The sequence below is a fragment of the Rhipicephalus sanguineus genome, chromosome 11 (genome assembly GCF_013339695.2).
Source record: "Rhipicephalus sanguineus isolate Rsan-2018 chromosome 11, BIME_Rsan_1.4, whole genome shotgun sequence".
Classification (NCBI taxonomy): Eukaryota; Metazoa; Arthropoda; class Arachnida; order Ixodida; family Ixodidae; genus Rhipicephalus; species Rhipicephalus sanguineus.
Genome location: NC_051186.1, coordinates 55,856,356 through 55,875,229, shown reverse-complemented (window position 1 = coordinate 55,875,229; position 18,874 = coordinate 55,856,356). Strand labels below are relative to the sequence as shown.

At 48.9% G+C, this 18,874-nt stretch overlaps 2 protein-coding genes across 3 annotated transcripts; one reads left to right on the top strand and one right to left on the bottom strand.

Annotated features, from left to right (window-relative positions):
• Positions 1-6,983: 6,983 nt before the first annotated feature.
• LOC119374601 (probable cysteine--tRNA ligase, mitochondrial) lies at positions 6,984-9,035 on the bottom strand. Its single transcript, XM_037644771.2, has one exon. It carries the CDS (start codon positions 8,893-8,895, stop codon positions 7,246-7,248), a length of 1,650 nt encoding a protein of 549 aa, XP_037500699.1. The 5' UTR covers positions 8,896-9,035; the 3' UTR covers positions 6,984-7,245.
• A 463-nt stretch (positions 9,036-9,498) lies between these two features.
• LOC119374061 (RNA-binding protein lark) lies at positions 9,499-16,369 on the top strand. 2 transcript variants are annotated; one of them, XM_037644119.2, is made up of 8 exons: positions 9,499-9,661; positions 10,133-10,170; positions 11,857-11,976; positions 12,120-12,203; positions 13,125-13,186; positions 13,652-13,894; positions 15,754-15,850; positions 16,001-16,369. In XM_037644119.2, the coding sequence occupies exons 2-7, from the start codon at positions 10,162-10,164 to the stop codon at positions 15,818-15,820; spliced, it is 585 nt and encodes a 194-aa protein (XP_037500047.1). In that variant the 5' UTR covers positions 9,499-9,661; positions 10,133-10,161; the 3' UTR covers positions 15,821-15,850; positions 16,001-16,369. The 2 variants fall into 2 exon arrangements, with proteins under 2 accessions (XP_037500047.1, XP_037500045.1); XM_037644117.2 differs by having other exon boundaries at positions 13,652-13,960.
• The last annotated feature ends 2,505 nt before the right edge of the window (positions 16,370-18,874 follow it).

The window sequence follows — 18,874 nt, the reverse complement described above, 5'->3', positions numbered from 1 at the left end:
CCAGCTTAGTTCTTGAATTTGAAAGTTGACCACGGGTACATCGAATAGAAATAAAATACTTATGGTAGTATCTATCAAGCACCTTTCACCATAACAGCATCTATACTAGATGATACCTAATATTCTATTGACTCCTTAAAGTGCAGACTCTTCATACGTTTGATGATTGAATGGCTGCATTTTGATGGGGAAGTGCAAAATCACCTCTGTAACTAGAGTTGCCGCTAAAGAACACTTGCAGATAGTCAGAAATAATCTGGAATCCCCCACCACAGTGCGCCTTGTGTTCATATTGTAGTTATGGCATTCAAAACCACAGAATTTAATTTTTTATGTCACATGGGAGCATAGACTGTTGTGGTGGTCAGCACCAGTGATGTTCCATACCACGCAGAAGGATTCCCATTTTGGGACATTAAAATTCTCTATTTTGGGCACTTTTCCCTGCATACTTCAAACAAAATCCCAAGATACGTATTCCCCTTCACAATGGTAGCAATGCGATTGGACGTACACGCATACATGTAGACATTCCAAATAATATAATGTATGAGTTAAAACCATGACTAGCGCCTGTTCTCTTGCACAACACAAAGGCATAGCCTTAGTAGGCAACTCATGTGCTGTAATTGCATCTGAGAAGAGGTTTATTGGCGGTGCGTTCCTGTGGTGACGCTCTGAACAAACACAGCGAGTCGGGGCAGAGCACCGTCCAGAAAGATGCCAGCGACAAGCAGCGCGAGGCGAGCGTTGGCGATACTGCTGACTGGCGACGCGTCTTCTTCACAATTCGCCCCCGCCGGAAAAGAGCCATCCTGGCGACCTAGGAGTCTGAAGGCAGAGGGCTGTGGTATGGCTTGAGACGTGCCACGTGGACGAGGTCACGTCCACGCCGGCGCATGTCGTCAGATGGGGAAACTGGCTCAATGATAAAGTTCACCGGGGATGTTTGCTCCAAAACACGGTAAGGCCCTTCGTACTTTGGGACGAGCTTTGAGGAAAGTCCAGGAGCTTGGTACGGAACAGCCAGCCATACAAGAGATCCAGGGGAATAGCTGGGACTTGGAAGTGAGTCGGCGTTGTTTTCCTTCTGGCGCTGTTGTTCTTGGGATGTAAAGGTGCGCGCGAGTTGGCGGCACTCTTCCGCTTGTCGGGCAGCTTCGGACACAGGTGGGCATTCGGAAGCGTCCGGACGATATGGTAGGAGAGTGTCGATGGTGTGCGAAGGTTCGCGGCCATACAGGAGGAAGAAAGGTGAGAATCCCGTGGTAGCCTGTGTCGCGGTGTTGTATGCGAACGTTATGAAGGGAAGAACGCGGTCCCAGTTACCATGATCAGATGTCACGTACATCGCGAGCATGTCACCGAGGGTGCGGTTGAATCGTTCGGTGAGCCCGTTAGTCTGCGGGTGGTATGCCGTGGTCCGTCGATGAACAACGTGGCATTCGGAAAGCAGAGATTCGACGACTTCCGAGAGGAAGGCTCGACCTCTGTCACTAAGGAGTTCCCGAGGTGCGCCATGTCGAAGGATGAATCGGCGTAGGACGAAAGACGCTACTTCCCGCGCAGTGGCACTTGGCAAAGCAGCAGTTTCGGCGTAGCGTGTCAAATGGTCCACAGCGACTATGATCCACCGATTGCCATCTGGTGTCATTGGAAGTGGGCCGTAGAGATCTATGCCGACGCGGTCGAAGGGGTTGGCAGGGCACGGAAGTGGCTGCAAGGCTCCAGACGCGCGTGAAGGCGGTGATTTGCGACGCTGACAGTCGGGGCAGCACTGAACAAATTTTCGTACAAAGTTGTACATGCCGCGCCAGTAGTAGCGATGGCGAATACGTTCATAGGTTTTGAAAACTCCGGCATGGCCACATTGTGGATCGTCGTGGAAGGCAGCACATATTTGTGATCTTAAGCTTCGGGGAATTACCAAGAGCCATTTACGGCCTGCGGGAGCGTAGTTCCGTCGGTGTAGCAGCCGATCACGAATGGCGAAATGGGCAGCTTGGCGGCGGAGAGATCGGGATGCAGGAGTGGTCGAGGCTCCCGAAAGAGCCGAAAAGAGAAGCGATCCATGGGTCACGGCGTTGTTCAGTAGCTACGGAGTCAATGTCGAGAGATGTGACTGAGTGTGTGCAGTTCGTTGCGCAGGCCGAGTCTGGAGGTAGAGGCGAACGAGACAAGGCGTCCGCGTCAGAGTGCTTGCGTCCGCTGCGATAGATGACGCGAATATCGTACTCCTGAATTCGGAGTGCCCAACGGGCTAGTCGGCCAGACGGATCTTTCAACGTGGCGAGCCAACAAAGGGCATGGTGATCCGTTACCAGGTCGAACGGGCGACCGTACAAATACGGGCGGAACTTGGTAAGCGCCCATACTAGAGCTAAGCACTCCTTTTCAGTGACGCTGTAATTGGTCTCTGCTTTTGTCAGCGTGCGACTCGCATAGGCGACGACGTATTCGGAGTAGCCGGGCTTACGTTGGGCGAGGACAGCGCCAAGACCGACCCCACTAGCGTCTGTATGCACTTCAGTTGCAGCTGTTGGGTCAAAATGGCGAAGGATGGGAGGCGAAGTGAGCAGACGACGGAGCGTAGCAAACGCGACGTCGCACTCAGGAGACCAGGAGGAGAGGTCTGTGTCGCCGCATAGGAGCTGGGTCAACGGCGACATGATGGAAGCGAAATTTCGGACGAAGCGCCGGAAGTAGGAGCATAGTCCGACAAAACTTCGAAGCTCTTTGATGGTAACAGGCTTCGGGAACTCGGCGATGGCACGAAGTTTCGCAGGGTCGGGTAGAACACCGTGCTTAGATACTATGTGGCCTAAGATGGTCAGCTCCCGCGCGGCGAAGCGGCACTTCTTAAGATTGAGTTGCAGTCCAGCGTTGGTTAAACACGTCAAAACCTGTCTGAGCCGATGTAGATGGGTAGGAAAATCGGGAGAGAAAACGACAATATCGTCGAGGTAGCATAAACACATAGACCACTTGAGGCCACGCAATGTGTTGTCCATGAGTCTTTCAAACGTGGCAGGTGCGTTGCAAAGGCCAAAGGGCATCACGTTAAATTCGTACAGCCCGTCAGGTGTAATAAATGCAGTTTTCTCGCGATCAGCTTCAGCCATCGGAACCTGCCAGTAGCCAGAACGTAAGTCTAAGGACGAGAAGAATTCTGCTCCTTGAAGGCTGTCAAGGGCGTCGTCGATGCGCGGCAAAGGATAGACGTCTTTCCGCGTCACCTTATTTAAGCGACGGTAGTCGACGCAAAAACGAATAGACCCGTCCTTCTTGCGAACAAGCACGACAGGAGATGCCCAAGGACTGTGGGATGGTTGAATAACGCCACGGCGTAGCATATCTTCGACCTGGTCGTTGATGACGCGACGCTGGGTTTCGAGTCTAACACCCAGAGTGAACTAGAAATCGCTCTATACAGTTATCAGAAACAAACCTCAAAGGCTATGTCTTTGCGTGCTGAATGTGCGCGCCAGAACTGATTGCAGAAGCCAAAAGCCACTTTGACCGCTGTGTTTTGGTCATCATAGGGAATTTCACAATTCCTGAAATTTCCTGCAGTATCGCAAATATTCCCTTTTTCCCTTTCGTCCGAAATTACGGCTGAAGATTCCCTGAAAAAGGGAAAATTCCTTGCATGGAACATCAATGGCCAGCACTGCATTATGGTACTCAGCTGTGGAACTTGCGAGTATACACACAGAGCACCTTCCTCCTTGAACATTGTGTACCAGCCTACATATTCCATTCGGTGCATCGTAGCTCTTTGCTAATTAGCTCCAATTGTTCGCAACTGCTCATTGTAATTATTGTGTGCACACAAAAGCCACAAGAGACAATGATCCAGTGCCATAAAATGGAAGTTATGTCGCTTTAGCTCAAACGCACACATGTGCATTTCCCTAGGCATTGGAAGCAATTAATAATAATAGTTATGCTTTTACTACCCAAAACCACGGTATGATTATGAGGGACGCCGTAGTGGAGGGCTCTGGAAATTCCGACCACCTGGAGTTCTTTAACATGCACCTAACTCTTAACTACACGGGCCTCTAGCATTTTGCCTCTATTGAAATGCGGCCGCTACAACATGATTCGATCTCGCGACCTTCGGGTCAACAGTCGAGCACCGTAAGCACTAGACTATCGTGGCGATTGGAAGCCATTGAGCGTCACGGGCTGCGTTATAAAGTAAATTACTTAGACTAGCAGATGATCGGATGCGAGAACAGTTTGTGCTCAGCGATATATCACTTACCTTTATGTTTGTCAATGCTGCCCACTAGATTTTCAGCAACTTAGAAGACCTGTACATAACATTTAGAACTAAACTCTGTGTGGATATGTAGGCACATACTGGATATGATGGATTCAGCACTGGTGCAATACTATTGCCTCCGATGATTACCAACAGACCTTGATGCCACGAGAATAGTTGCAGCCCTGTGCTAGTTGTCAGTGCACGTGCCTGCTTGTGTAAATAGAGTTTAATTGCTGCAGTAAAACACGTAGTACTTTCGCAGCTGCCTATTGTCGTTTCTAATGACGGCCAGCGTAGAATGCCACGTGTACTACAGTAGCCACACTTGCTAATTGACGTAGTTAGTAGGATCGTAAGCAGGGTTATTGTGAGCAATGACAGTGGTGACAAAGGGGGGAAGCTGCTTTTTGGGACCAATTATTAAACAAAAAATAGATTTTTTTAAATGTTATTTCTGGGATTCTGTCATTACTGATGCATAGTTTTCATGCATCCTAGATCATTGTTTTAGCCATAACAGCCACATCAGCAACCGATAGTGTTTTGTTCTTTGCTATTTATTTGTTTTTTTTAGTCATAACCTTACCATCTTCAGAAAAGCTTTTCGCAGCTTTGGAACACTCCCTTTTGATAATCAAATTTTTTTTTCTTGCTGAAAAGCTGAGTGTTTAGTGAGTGCAATGGGATGCCAAATGTTACTTTGGGAAGTTATAAATTTTTGGAAAGGTTAAAGTAAGAAAAATGCCTTTTCTCAGTCTTTCAAGTCAGAACTGAGAAGCTTCATAACTTTTGCTCCGAGAAAGCTAGAACCATAAAATTATCCTTGTTGCACCGTGTGGTACCTGCACGATCCAACGACATTTCATTCAGCAGGATCTAAGTGGCCAGTTCATTATAAACACAATCAAAGGAAGTTTTTACAGATAATTAAAAATGAATAGCGTAGTTACACAAAAACTGAGCTCATATATGATATGAGCATGTGAAAATACATAAACGCCAAGTTTTTATCATCCTAACTTAAATAATAAAGCACTGTGAGTCTGAAACCCTCTTCCCCCCTTAATATAATATAAATTTTCACAAAGCCGGCTGCAGTGTACCTGGTATTCAGACTCCCGGGAACAATGTTACAGCCAGCTCGGCTCACCACTACATGCACATTTGGGACACAGTGAGTCGCCACCAGATTTTCAAGCTGCCTGGCCACAGTGGCACAGTCAATGATGTTCAGTTCCATCCCAAGAAGCCAGTTGGTTAGTGGTCTACACAAGTGCTGTTTGCATGCAGCACATCATGAGGATGATGTTTGCCCCAATACAATCAAACCTCACTGCAACAAACTTGCATCCAACTTAAAAACACCATTGTTATTGCAATATTTATTGTTAAGGTATGCACCTATATCAGTAGGAGGGGTCGCAATTGAGTCTACGTAGAAGAAACGCCAACCTACCCAACAACTCCGACAGGCAAGAAGAGAGTGCTCTGTCAGTTATGTAATCTGTAACTTACCAGCTTCACGTGCCACTATGTCGCACGTGTAGGATGCTACGTTATTGGTAAATTATCACAAGTATACGAGACTGGCATATTGGCATGTTACCTGCAACGTGGCCAAGCTAGGTCATTTGCGAAAATGTGCAAAATGTCCAGCATGGACTACCGTAAAATGCCGAGCAAGCGCCCCCCCCCCCCCTACGGTGAAGGATAATTCGACCAGATTTGGAAGGGGGGGGGGCTTGCTCAGTCCCGGACCGAAATTCAAGATGGCGGCGGGAAAGCTGCTAAAAATAAAAAATTCCCATCCATGTTTCTAATGAAATGCTTTATTAATTTACTGTTTTATTCCCCTTCATCACTGTCAAACCATTGAAGCAGCGACCGGTTACCAATTACGACCGACCACGTGACAACGGAATTTCATAAACAACGTTAGATACACATTCAGTGTACTCATTCTTGTGGTTCTTTTTACACAAGTGATGCTCGTCTTGAAAAAAAAGTGGCCACAGGGGTATACCGTATAGAGGGGCGCTTGCTCGGTCATTGGCGCTTATTTCAGATCTCCCGAAAAAGGGAGGGGGGGCGCTTGCTCTACATTTTACGGTACTTAATGCTTCTCTTATCCGATGTTAACTAACAGTATTATTAGTGCCACCAGAATAAACGTCTCGAACTGCTGAGTTAACAGTTACTTGTCTTGCCATGTGTCTGTTTTTGCACTTTCGGTTTCACTGTAGAAAAATCATTGAAACAATGCATGACTAAGCAAATTTCAGATTTACTCTGTTGTATATATCCAATAATTTATTACCTCCGAGGTCTAGCAGTGTTTGACCGATTCTTCGGTTAATTAATGGTAAATCTGTGTGTAGGTTCTGTGGGTTTACAAAAATCGTTTCCTTCCGGGGGCGCGGGCTTATTACGGTATTCACGTAGCGCAACTGAATGAATGAATTCCTCACACACTTTTATTTACGTAACAAACTGGTAGTAGTGCTTCATAGACATAAGTGCTCAGTTACGCTTTGCGCTACAGAATCAAAACACCTGATGAGAAAAGTAAGGACGACGTTGGGTTCTCCTTTTTCACGTTATGGGCAAGCTTGTCTGCATATAGATGGAATCGCATAAGCATACCTTACATGTTGTGGAGGTTGAATATTGATTGAAGCACAGGGAACGCCTTCTCTGGCTGGTTAATTAAGTTGCCCAGTGATGTGGAGAGGTAGACGAGGTCACATAAGTGGGCTTTGCCGCTTGCTTGTGTGAAAACATTTTGATAACATTAAAAGTGCATTGTTTTTAACTTGCATTGCATAATATACCTGATAACATGTCAGGCAATAGTGATTATAATATGTTTTCATGTTTTTCCTCGCAGTGCTGCCCATTGCAAGTGACAAGCAGGTGTATCTCAGACACATCAACAGGTAGACCCGTTTTACAATAAACGTGTTCAGCCCACGTCACTTGCCTCCAGTCTTTATTGTCGCCTCGTCAACAAACTCCCACGTGGAGTTTGTCTTCCTGTCCTTAATTTTGACCCCTTCACTTTCCAGCTGACCCCTTAGCGCATCGCACGCTTGTAGAAGCACCTTGTCCTTAATTTCCAAAGCATGGTTTCGCACAGCTGTCCTGAATGACACCGCGTCGTCCAACACTCGAACCAACGTCGAAGAGGAACTTTCGACCACGTGAGTTGGAGTCGTAGCTAGTTCCAATCCGAGATTGTGAAAGAAGTCGCTGACGAATTCGAGGCAGGCTGCCACAGCTGCCCTTCCCACGTCGTTATGACTGAAGTTGCTGACGTCTTTTGACTGCGACTGAAGCCTCGTATTGATGTGCGAACTAAGGTGTAACACTGACGACACCGCCTTCGGGTAGTCCAGATCGTCAGCGAAAGCGTTCCGAAGATTGAACCTCGTTTGTTCCAGAAGACTGTACAGATCGTTTGCCACTATACTAGCCGTGGGGACCTGTCCACGGACATAGGCACTGGCGTTGCCACAAAAATCGTTCAACGCTTGTACGGAGCTCTCGGCACCTCGAAGCACATCTGGATTGAGGAGTATGTCGGCCCTGTAAGCCTTCTGCAGGCAGAACATGCGAAAGACATTGGCCGAGTGGTTCTTGAGGAACTCTCGGAGGGGCATGGCGTTGCCCAGGGACTTGGCCATCTTGGTGGGCTTGCCGTCGGGGCCACAGACGTGCACCTGTCCAGTGTGAAGCCAGTGGTTGACCCACTCGGAGACGCCGTGGTAGCAGCGGCTCTGGGCTAGTTCGTTCTCGTGGTGCGGGAATGCGAGGTCCCTGCCGCCGGAGTGGACGTCTAGAGAAGATCCGAACACGGTGCTTGCCATGGCGGAGCATTCGACGTGCCAGCCGGGACGACCGCAGCCCCAGGGAGCCTCCCAGCGCGGCTCTCCGGGCTTCGCGCCTTTCCAGAGGGCGAAGTCTCGGACGTCTCTCTTGCCGACCGCCTTCGCGTCTTCGTCACCGACGCTTCCGGGCGTGCGGAACACGGCGTACTGGGGGCATTTGGCAAGCTCGAAGTAAAGCGAGCCGTCCGACGTCGCGTAGGCGAACCCTTTGTCCTTGAGCGCGGAACAGAACGCCACGATGGCGTCGATGTGTTCGCTAACGCGCATGAACAGTGTCGGGGGCAGGACGCCAAGGTTTGCCAGGTCTTCGCGGAACTCTCGTTCGTACTTTCGCGCGTGCGTTTCGTAAGTGACGCCCAGGTCGCGGGCGCGATTGATGATCTTGTCGTCGACGTCCGTGATGCCCATCAACAGGACGACGTCGAGGTCGAAGAATCGACTCAGGATTCGTCTCACGATGTCGGCGCGGACGTAGGAGCAGGCGTGACCCACGTGCGTAGAGTCGTACACCGTGGGACCGCACGAATACCACTTGACCACGCGCGGGGTATCCAGCAGGAACGGCTTCTTTTCGCGAGTGATGGGATCGTAAAGCGATATGCCGGTGTCGTAACCTCGAGAGGTCGAAACAGCCGGGTTAGATGCATGGCTGCACGCTTTGGAAAGTGTCAGGTATGCAAACGAACCGGGCTTGAGCGAGTGACCACTGAAAAGGCGTCTGCAAGTGAATGCCATGCTTCGTCCATCAACAGGCGTCACAGGCCTCTGTAACTATCTCTGCTCACGACAACTACATGTGTAGTGGTAGTGTAGGGGCAATGTAATATCACTTAACACGTGACAAAGATTTGCGATTTCACCAATTTCACTTTCACGCACTTCCCGGTGAAAGCAAAGCGTGCACCGGTGATGAATAAAAACAAAAAGCAACCGAAGGCAGCCATGACTACAACCACGTGACCATTACATACATAAAGTGATGGCGAAATAAACGTTATTTAAATGACCTGTTGTTTTTAAATCTACAGCACGTTACTTGTACAAGTAGCAAGGTTTTACGCATTGGAAAAAAAAATTTACAACATTGCGGAGTGACATTGCAGAGGCGCTCGTAAACATACCAGCATCGAGGGGCGAATTTTCATCATGAAGACATTTCTACTAAAAACAACCATTTACAAAGCATAACATAACGCAGTCGTTAAATTAAACCAGAGATGATTAAAGGTATTGCTTAACTTGATCAATCAAGTGCGTATTAAAATAAAAAAAAGCAAGAATACGTTGAGAGGAGTAACTGCCTTAGTCGCTCTATCAGTCTATGTACAAACCGCAACCCGGAGTGCATTGTGGGAAAGGAAATTTTTTTGCTCGGGAAGACAGCCCGCAACAGCCCAAAACCAACGCCATTTTTCGCGCCAAGCCTGTAGGTGGTTGCTGCGTCGTCGCTTGGCTCGTGCCGTGAGATTTTGTCACCGTCTGGAACCTCGCTTCTAAGCAGGTGAGTTGAGGTTTTTGGATTCTACCGACGCCCGCGGTGCGAAGGATCGTGTTGTTAACCGGCCGAAAGACTCGTAAATGCGCGAATTCTCGCACCGGCGTACTTGGAAGCGTTGACGCAATCCATTGTTGCTAAGCCTAAGCGAGGTGCGCGGTCCCCGCCGGTTGGTTGTTGCGGAAGAGAAGCAAAAAGGAAAGGAGTGAATTTATTTTTGTGTTGTTGGCGTTCGTTGCGCGGCCTGCAGCTCAGTTGCGGACCGCGCGGTTGTAGTTACGTTTGCCGCTTTTAACGTTTGGCCTTTAAAGCCGGCGTGTTGCTGGCGCGCTTTGCTAAGCCTCGTTTGATTGCCGGCGTGTTCCTCGCGCTACCGTAAATTTTCAGTGTTAGCTGTTCTTTCACCGAAGTGAGTTTGCTGCAGTAGCCTCCGATAGCCTGGGCACATTTCATACGCTCTTTCTCGTCTCCTTGCAGGTGTTACCGCCTTTCAGCGGTGTTTCAGCATGGCGCCGGTAAGTGCCTTTTTTTTTCTTTCTGCGTATCCTTTGTTAGCCGCGCTAGCCCTGAACCAGTTAGGCGCACCACGAGTCAATCGGGAGGAGCCGTGGGAGATTGGCGTGGCTGGCGCTATTTCGGAATGCTCCCTACGCTTAGGTTTGAAATTTGGTGCCTTTATTTTTTTAGCTCGGTGTGCTTCAATTGCAAGCGTTGTGTGCCGCAAGACGTGAATCGTTTTATCGCGCAGTCTTGCTCTTCTCTTTTGTCGTCAGTGTCTTCTTTTAATTGCCTTCATCGCGCAGTTTTAGAACATTGGTTGCCTCCAGTGACCTTGCATGCGGCTTAAAGCACATTCGCTCTTTGTCAAGCGGTATTATCTAACCATTGCTCTTAACAATTGAAGCCAAGGGGTCTTCCGGTCGTTTCGAGTACTCGCTAGTTTGTGTGCAAGGTTTGTGCCCGTCGGTCAAGGTGAAGTCACGAGGTTTCATTAATTGGGAAACTAATTTAACAGTAACCTAAAAGTAGCGGTTGAAATCTGTGAACGTGGCACTTCAACACGTTGGCCTTTGCGAGGATTTTGCGGGCATCTGCGTGCCGAGCTGCGTTCTTGGCGCCCTCTGACGAAGCAAATGTCGACTTAGCACTGCGCCTGCGCGCAGTGCGGAGACCATGTGCTCGCGTAGCGCGAGTACTCAAAAACGCACTTCGGCGCTCGCTCGTTAACGGCCGTATTTCTAAGAGTTGACTTTCAAAATTACCTCCTCTACAAGCAAAGCAGCAGTGGCTGGCTCTCTTATCTGCGTTCGTTGTGCTTACTACCATGGATTTATTGGATGCGACATCTAGCTACTTGCAGTAGGGACGTTTTTGTTGTCAGTACATCTGGAATAAAGCTGGCATATTTCAGAGCGTTTTGATATGAAGCCATTCTTTTTTTTGTGATTTTTTTTTTTTTGTCAAGTATAGGACTTAACTCAATTCCTGCAAAGTTTGAGCGGGTACCTTTGCGAAAAATATGAGAGTAATTTGCAAATTGTCATGTCAAATTCTGTAGCAGAATTTGATTCTCGCAGAATATTAGTTCTCCAGTTAGTTTTCATGAAGCGACTACTTCAGAAAAACTACGTACTAACAAGCCCTCATAACGCTGTTGTTCTTAAATGCAACACTGCCTTTAGCTTTGGTCTACTGAACAAGTGTGCAACATTTTTGTTTTTCCAAAATCTCCATATCGTGACTTTAGACATGCCTCTTCATGGATTATTTTGTAATGCAGTAGTCCCAGCTATGTGAACTTGCCTAAGACGTGCTGGTAGGCTAGCTGCTTGATCATGATAGCTTACACAAACCTACATCACACACAAAGGCACAGAAACATTACTTAGGTGGTAATGGAGGGCTAGTTGGTCGTATACAATCTTCAGAATAGTAGCGCAAACTTTTAAGAAAAAAAATGCCTAAACACAGATGCAACACAGGCACGAAACTTCAACTCTTTCCTTGGGCTTTATGCTGCTTCTGTTGTCAAGATGAACATTAGAATAGACAGAAGTGTACCAGTGCTAATTTATCAGCGCCTCCATTTCTGCCAATTTTGTCTTTACCCTCGTTTCAGATTCGTGCTGTGATCAGCCATGCGAAGTGCTGTTGCACGGGATATCGCTGATGAACACGTGGTGCACTTGACTGTTTTTCAGAGGACAAAGCTCTTTGTGGGCCACTTGCCAGACGGACTCCGCACGGAGGAACTCTCGGAGCTGTTCTCCAAGTATGGCACAGTGACCGAGTGTGATGTCATCAATAAGTATGGTTTTGTGGTGAGTGCTGCCTGCCTGCATGCGTTCTGCCCCCCTTGGCTGCGCGCACTTTCCTCGGCCGAGGCAGAACGGTGCTTCGGGACATTGTCGTGTGTTAACTGGCGCACCGTGGTGTGCCCCTTTTCGGTGCATGATTCGTGCAGCACATGGCCACAGAAGAGCAAGCGGAGGAGGCCCTCAAGAACCTGAACAACTACAACTTCATGGGTTCCACACTGTCGGTTGAGGTAAGCGGTTCGCTCGCTTTGTTTTCTTTGTGATTCAGTATATGATACTTCAATTTTGTATGCGTTCTGTGATAGAATGGCATGAAAAGTCTCGAGAGAAAGCCGCACGGGATTGGTCAAGGTTCACCTGGGCGGTCAGATGTGGGAATAGCAACTGGAAACCGCAGTGCTGTCAATAATTTTGACAAAGAACGGGCACAGATTGGAAGGAGGCATCGTTTTGTCCGATGGAACAATATAACTGTCTCTGGATGACTCAAATTTGATCAAAACGTAAACGCTAAGTGTGGAGAATCAAATTGGCTGGCTTTGTCTGGCTTACTCCAATCCCGTGCCGATAGTTTGTGAAAATCTCAACCAGCCCCTTACCGCTGAACGTCTTGTGAAATTGTGACACCACCTAGTGCCCAATGAAGACATTAACACAAATTGTTAGTCATTGCGCTCTTCAATTTCAAGCTTTGAAAAACACCTGCCAATATTGATGTTCAGCCATAGTAATTCTCTATTCACGCGTTGAAAACATTTTTGAAATCCCTCAGCTCTCCTATTGGCTCTTTGCTCCCTCTCGTGACGATTTTATTTTACTCTCAATCGCACAACACTTGGCGATCGAAGTGGTCACCAATGTGAGTAGCTTAGATATTTGTTGCTGCTGATTTATATCTACCTAAAGGAAAGGGGTTACTTTCCCCCCCAGTTAAAGATGCCCCATCCTGCAGATGGCTGCTGACATTGTGGCAGCCATCCTTCAGATGTGGCTATATAATGGCGGTCTCTACAAAGAAGTCTTGTAGAAGCCTCTGCTTGGTTTCTGCAGTGTTATTAGAGATTCTACATCTTTGCTCTATGGACTATGCAGTATAGGGAAAACTGCGTTGTTAAATTACTTACGAGTATATTTTTAAACTTTGCTGCCAGCGCTCCACAAGCAAGTTCCACCAAGAGCCTGGCGCACCGGGCAGAGCCAAGGGAGGACCAAGGTAAGCTGCGTCTGCGTTTCTCTACTTGCTCTATCTGCATAGAATGTGTGGCATCGCCAGTGGAAAAATATAGTGCAAGTTCATCACCATCGAGTGGCAGCTTGGCGGAGTTTTCGTAGCTCTATATTAACATGCTGTTACGTATTCTAGAGAAGTGCAACGTGTGGTACGTTTTTTGTATTGAAGTGCTTCGGCATATAATTGATTATTGCATGTGCTCTTTGCTTGTAGCCCGTATGCGTACTTCTATCATCCGGCCTACGCTGAGTGGCTGTAAGTGCAATACTTGTAGAGACCTGTTCATGATGCGAAATACGATAGCACTTTTGTCACCTATGTAGCACCGATCTGTTTCTCCCCTAGCGCATTCTTTATGAAGTAAGTATTTAAGATCTCTCCCAGATTGCTGCTTTCTTTGTCATTGCGAGGGAGACTGACTTCCTTTTGTTGTCGTGTTCTTTCCAGCAGGCCACCGTACGGCGGAGGCATGGCGAGGAACGGCTACGACGGACGGCCCTCAGGAGGCTACTACAACGGCGGACCAGGTGGATATGGTGACTACCGCCGGGGCGGGGACTTCTATGATCGGGCCCCATACCGGGCCATGGTAGACAGGCCACGCCCCTACCCAGCCCCGTACGAGCGCCGGGACGACCCCTACGCACCACGACGCCCGCCCCCGGGACCCCCGTCCATGGGACCTGACATGTACGAGCGGAGGCCGGCTCCAGACTATGCCCTCTACAGCCGCCGGTCGCCTCCCCCTGCCTCAGGGTCAGCGGGCACTGTCGCTTTAGCCAGTCTCGTGGCAGGCAGTGCCTTTGTAAATTGATGGGAGGCTTAGCTCTGAGGCATTATAACTCTTAACGCTGGAGGCTGCTTGCTTGTTCGAAATTTACTGCTGGGGCTGCGTTCTTGTTTGATCCCTTGCACAGCCATCTCACTGATGCATGCATATCAGTTGTGCGGAGTCCTGCAAGGTGGTAGAAGGGATAAGAAAAGTAAATCTGAAACCTCGTGGCTTCGTGCTACAAATCGGTGGCCGCCAATTTGCCTTTCTTATCCCTTCCGCCACCTTGTGGGATCCCGCAGAACTGATATTCATTAATATGTATCTATATCTATGCTTCGAGTTGTCGATTAATTTGCACTCGCACTGCCAATTGCTATTTCCTGGTTAGTTCAATTGGTAGAGCGACCACCTTGGAAAGGTGTTTGTCCCAGATTAGATCCCCAGACCAGGACGAATTTTTCGGCAGTAAGCGTTCTTTCAGAGAAATATGCATGGATTTCCATAGATGGTCGTCGATTTCCGTACCACCTTGTAATATTTTAATACAGCTGAATGCTTTTATAAGAGATGCACGTTCGAGTAGTTCATGTTCCTTATATGAGGTATCTTAAGCGGGTGCCACGTTCTAATTTTTTAATCAACCCCTCTTTAAATGCAGGCGCACTGGTGTTTCTTTTTCCCAATTGTCTGTTATGTGATTGAAGGTTACGGTAGTTCCTAATATCGGCGAGACCTAATGAGATCAGCGTCGCACCGGCTTTCTGAACACGATCACACATCTAAGGCTGACAGTGTGTGTGCATCTCAAAGCGTAGCTATGGTGCTTGCACACAAGTGTGCTTTCCGTGCTTGCGCATCATGTAGGAAATCTCGTTACTTGTGTATATTGGGTGGTACAGTGTCAAGCACTCGAGCGATGTTAAAATTGCAAGGCGCTGCCGCGCTCAGGCTGGAATTGCAACGATGTGGAGCCCACTCTTGATCAGAGCTGCAGAACGAGTGTCCGAACCAAATGAGGAGTCTGAGGCCGGAAGGGGATGAATGTCTGCATATTCTGTTGCAAACACACTAGGTGCAGCAGTCAACGTGATCAAATTACTGTTGTGCTCAGAGGTCCATGCGTGTGTGGTGCTCTGAAAGCACTCGCCAAACTTATTCAAACTTATTCGACCAACCGTATGTGGCGCACATCACCAGAGCATTAAAATGACCAGCTGACTAACGTGTGATGGCTGTGTGAATGACGCCAGAGCGTAGCCCCAGTTTGTCAGGTGTAAGTGCATGTGGAATACTGCATAATTCCATAGTGCACTAGAGGGAAAACTGGCACTAGTGTCTATGGGTGCTGCAATGCATGGTGCTTCAGCTAGCATGGGAATGATGTTTATTACATGGATTTGCCCAAGCTTGGTTCTTTCCGGTTTGTGTGGCCTGCAGTCTCATTTCACCATCTTGGCCCTTTTAGGCTGACCAAATTGTCTCGCGAGGTTCATGAGCCATTCTTTTATCCTAAACAAATGTCAAAGCAATAAAAGGCAAAATTGCGTTTGAAGCCGCTAGCACGAAGATGGCAGATCCATGTAGTACCCTTTATTCCCATGGTTGCTGAATGATTGCAGCACTGCACTTCCCTCTAGTAAATATTGTAGGGAACACCATGGAATACTGAAGGGCAGGTGTAGGTTTCGGTTTGCATGCTGTACTCTGCATGTTTTGGAAGTGCCTGCAGTGTGGTTCCTCACGCATTTGTTAACAAGCCCTCGTTCTTTCACAGGTACAGCTGGGGTGCTGGCTACGGATCATCGGACCGCATGGGCGGCTACTCCTACGGTGGCTACTAAGGCGCATGCCACTGGTCTCCCCCCGAACAGGTGAGCAAGGCGCCGCCGCACTGTCTCTTTTAAGTCCGGCAGGCGCGTATTGAGAAAAAGCTCGTGTGCTGTGTGTCGCGTCGGCTAGCCGCACTGGCGCGAAGACGCAGGGCAGCGCGTGACTTGTCGCCTTTGCCTCCTCCCCCGCAGCGACGACCCGTGGGACGGTTGCGCTAGCGCTCGGTCGGAGGTAGCGTGCGGCGGCTAGCGCCCCCTCGCCGCGTGTGACGACCGCCCGACCCGTTGCGAAGCCCGACCGCTGGACCGCCTGCGTGTACCGGGGCGACTGAGCCCTTCGCCTCCTCACGTCACACCATACTTAACCCTGGCCACTCACCGGTCGCCAGCGTCTCTCTCTCACTCTGTTCCATTATTTTTTTTTTATGTTGTGTACACCACCACCCACCACCACCACCTCATGTCTCGTCCGAATGCAGTCGCTGCCCGAGGGGAGCGGGCCAGTTTTACTAAAGCGTCGTTTGTCGTCTCTTCTCAATAAATGTCCATGGTCGCCAACAAGCACCCCGTCTCGAGAATCACTGCTGCTGAGTGCGCTCGTGTGTGACAGACCCGCCGAACGCCGTACGCACGCCCGCACTTCGAGGCATTTGTACGCTGTCGGTTGTAGCGGTCCGGCCACTCACAGAATGTTCCCCTCCTCCCACCTTTTTGCAGCCTGCCTTACAGGTCTCCTACACACACACACGTCCACTACCACTGGGGTTGTTGGTAAGTAGGCCCCCAGCTTCTCTCGGCCCCCCCCCACCAGCTGTTCCAGGGTTGCCGCGGTGGCTCAACGGCTATGGCGTTCTGCTGCTGAGCGCAGGGCACAATTCCTGGCCGTGGCGGCTGCAGGGTATGATTCGGAAACGCCAGTGTGTGAACACTTGAAGCACACGTTAACAAAAGTGGCTAGGTTTTAATGTGGAACCACAGGTTTCAGGTTAGATGAGGGACCAGCACTGGCAGCTAGGGCTTTAGTCTTCTCAGCAGGAGCCGTACATCGAGCCTAACATTAGCCGCTGTTAAGTGGAACCAGTTTTTATGACAGGAGTAGCTTCCTAATTTGCTCTCTTAATTCATTATGAACAAACCATCCCAGCAAGGAATGCCATCAGGTAACTTCTAAAAGTTTTCAGTAGCTGCTTGACCGAAAAGTCAGGGTCTACAACACGGGTATTTTTTCAATAAACTGTTTTTCAAAGCACCCTGTGCGTGTGTGTTCATGGATGGACTCTGCTGCTTAGGTAAGTGAATTTGAAGAGAAAGGAAATGGTCTGAAATGTAGAATTGCTGGAAAATTTCCCCTAATCTTGGTAGTGACTGGCGGTGGCAGAGTCTGCAGTGGAGGGCTCCGAAACCACCACGGATGTTAACATTTCAGGTAAACTCGCTCAGGGTGAAAGAAATAGTCTGCGATCAATTTAGGCCATCGTGGAGACCGCCACGAATTCCGGGCCATTCGGAATCTCATTGGCCGTGACTGGTAATGTCCACGAAAACTTGTCTGCTGGAGCCGGTGCTCGTTGCTTTTGCTCGAGCTGGGAGGAGCGACGGTGCACTGCGGTGAACCAGTGAATTGAGCGTAGCAAGCGAGGGCCGCTACTGGATCACCTCGTAGCTTGTTTTTCTCGAAAAATTCTCGCTGCTGCGTGTTTTGTGCACAACCGCAACTGAATTTCGACGTGTGGGTGGTTTAGGGGCCCTTTTTTAAATGGGCTCTGAAATTCGGTGGCGAACGTAGCTGCCGAGTCGTTGCATTGGTTTCGCCTCGCCGAAGTGGCTGGAAATACGCCCAAATTACTGGGTACCCGTGCGGTGAAATGGTCTGTAGGATGACCTGTGACGCCGACCCCCTCGGTTTTACTCGCCGCCATGGCGGCGAATGGCGCTGACTAACACTCCAAGGTTTAAATGCACATATATACGTATATACCCCATAAAGTGGACGGGAGGATGACCGCCGCCGTAGCTCAGTGGTAGAGCCGGTAGAGCATCGGACGCGTTATTCGAAGGTCGCAGGTTCGGTCCCTGCCGGCGGCAAGTTATCTTTTCGTCCACTTTACTTTCTTCACAATTATATTCTAAATACTACAGATAACACCCCCTATACTTTCCTTGGCGTTATTGTCTGTTAGTTCTCATTAATATTGTGTCTAACAAAGAAAACGAGCCCTTAAGAGTCATCTTCTTTCGCATTGAAAATTCCGTGTCTGGAGATAGTAATGAAACCGGTGCAGGGTGAACCACTCGACCGAATTCACTCTTTTAAAGCTTCAATGACTACCAGCCTTCGGGATTCGAAAGGTAGGTGACCGCATTCCGTAGGTATGTCTTCCTTCTACAGTGTACTTGCTTCTAATACGCGAGCTACAAAACCGGAACTCCTTTTTGATTCTAGTTTTGTTGGAACCGTAGTGACCCTAGTTCAGCTGCATGCTAGCGAGCGGCGTGAGGGAGCGCCTTGTTGCAAGAACTTTTCCTGACGCGGTACGAAGGGAGTAGCGAAAACATGATCCCATTCGTTGGACAATTCGATCAAAGCATCGAGTTATGTATTTCATATGAGGGAGAAGGGGCGCCCATTTAGGCAGACTTCGGGGTGGTTTCTACAGCGAGCTAAAGTGCAAGACGACGTTTTTGTCATGGTTTCCTTCCTCCATGTTGAGGGAGTGCGTGGTCTTCGTAAAGATGCTGCGCGTAATGCCGGCTGGCATAGAGTTTCATATATATAAAGCGCCTACAAGTTCATTGGTTAGATCGGCATTATGAAAGCATTTTCCAATACCCGAAAGCATAGTCTGTAGGAAACTCGTGAATCTGAGAACAGTAATGGCCACAACGCATTTTTTTTTTTCGGACGAGCTAAAGTCAAGGGATGCGCTGGTCAATTTATGGCCTCCGAGATGGCGACACGCCGCGCGCTTGACAAAAGTAGTTCCACGCTGCCCCGAGAGGTGTTCCTCTGGCAACACTGTAGCACCGATCTGCCGACTGTGCTAGGGTAACTGTGCGTCTGTTTTC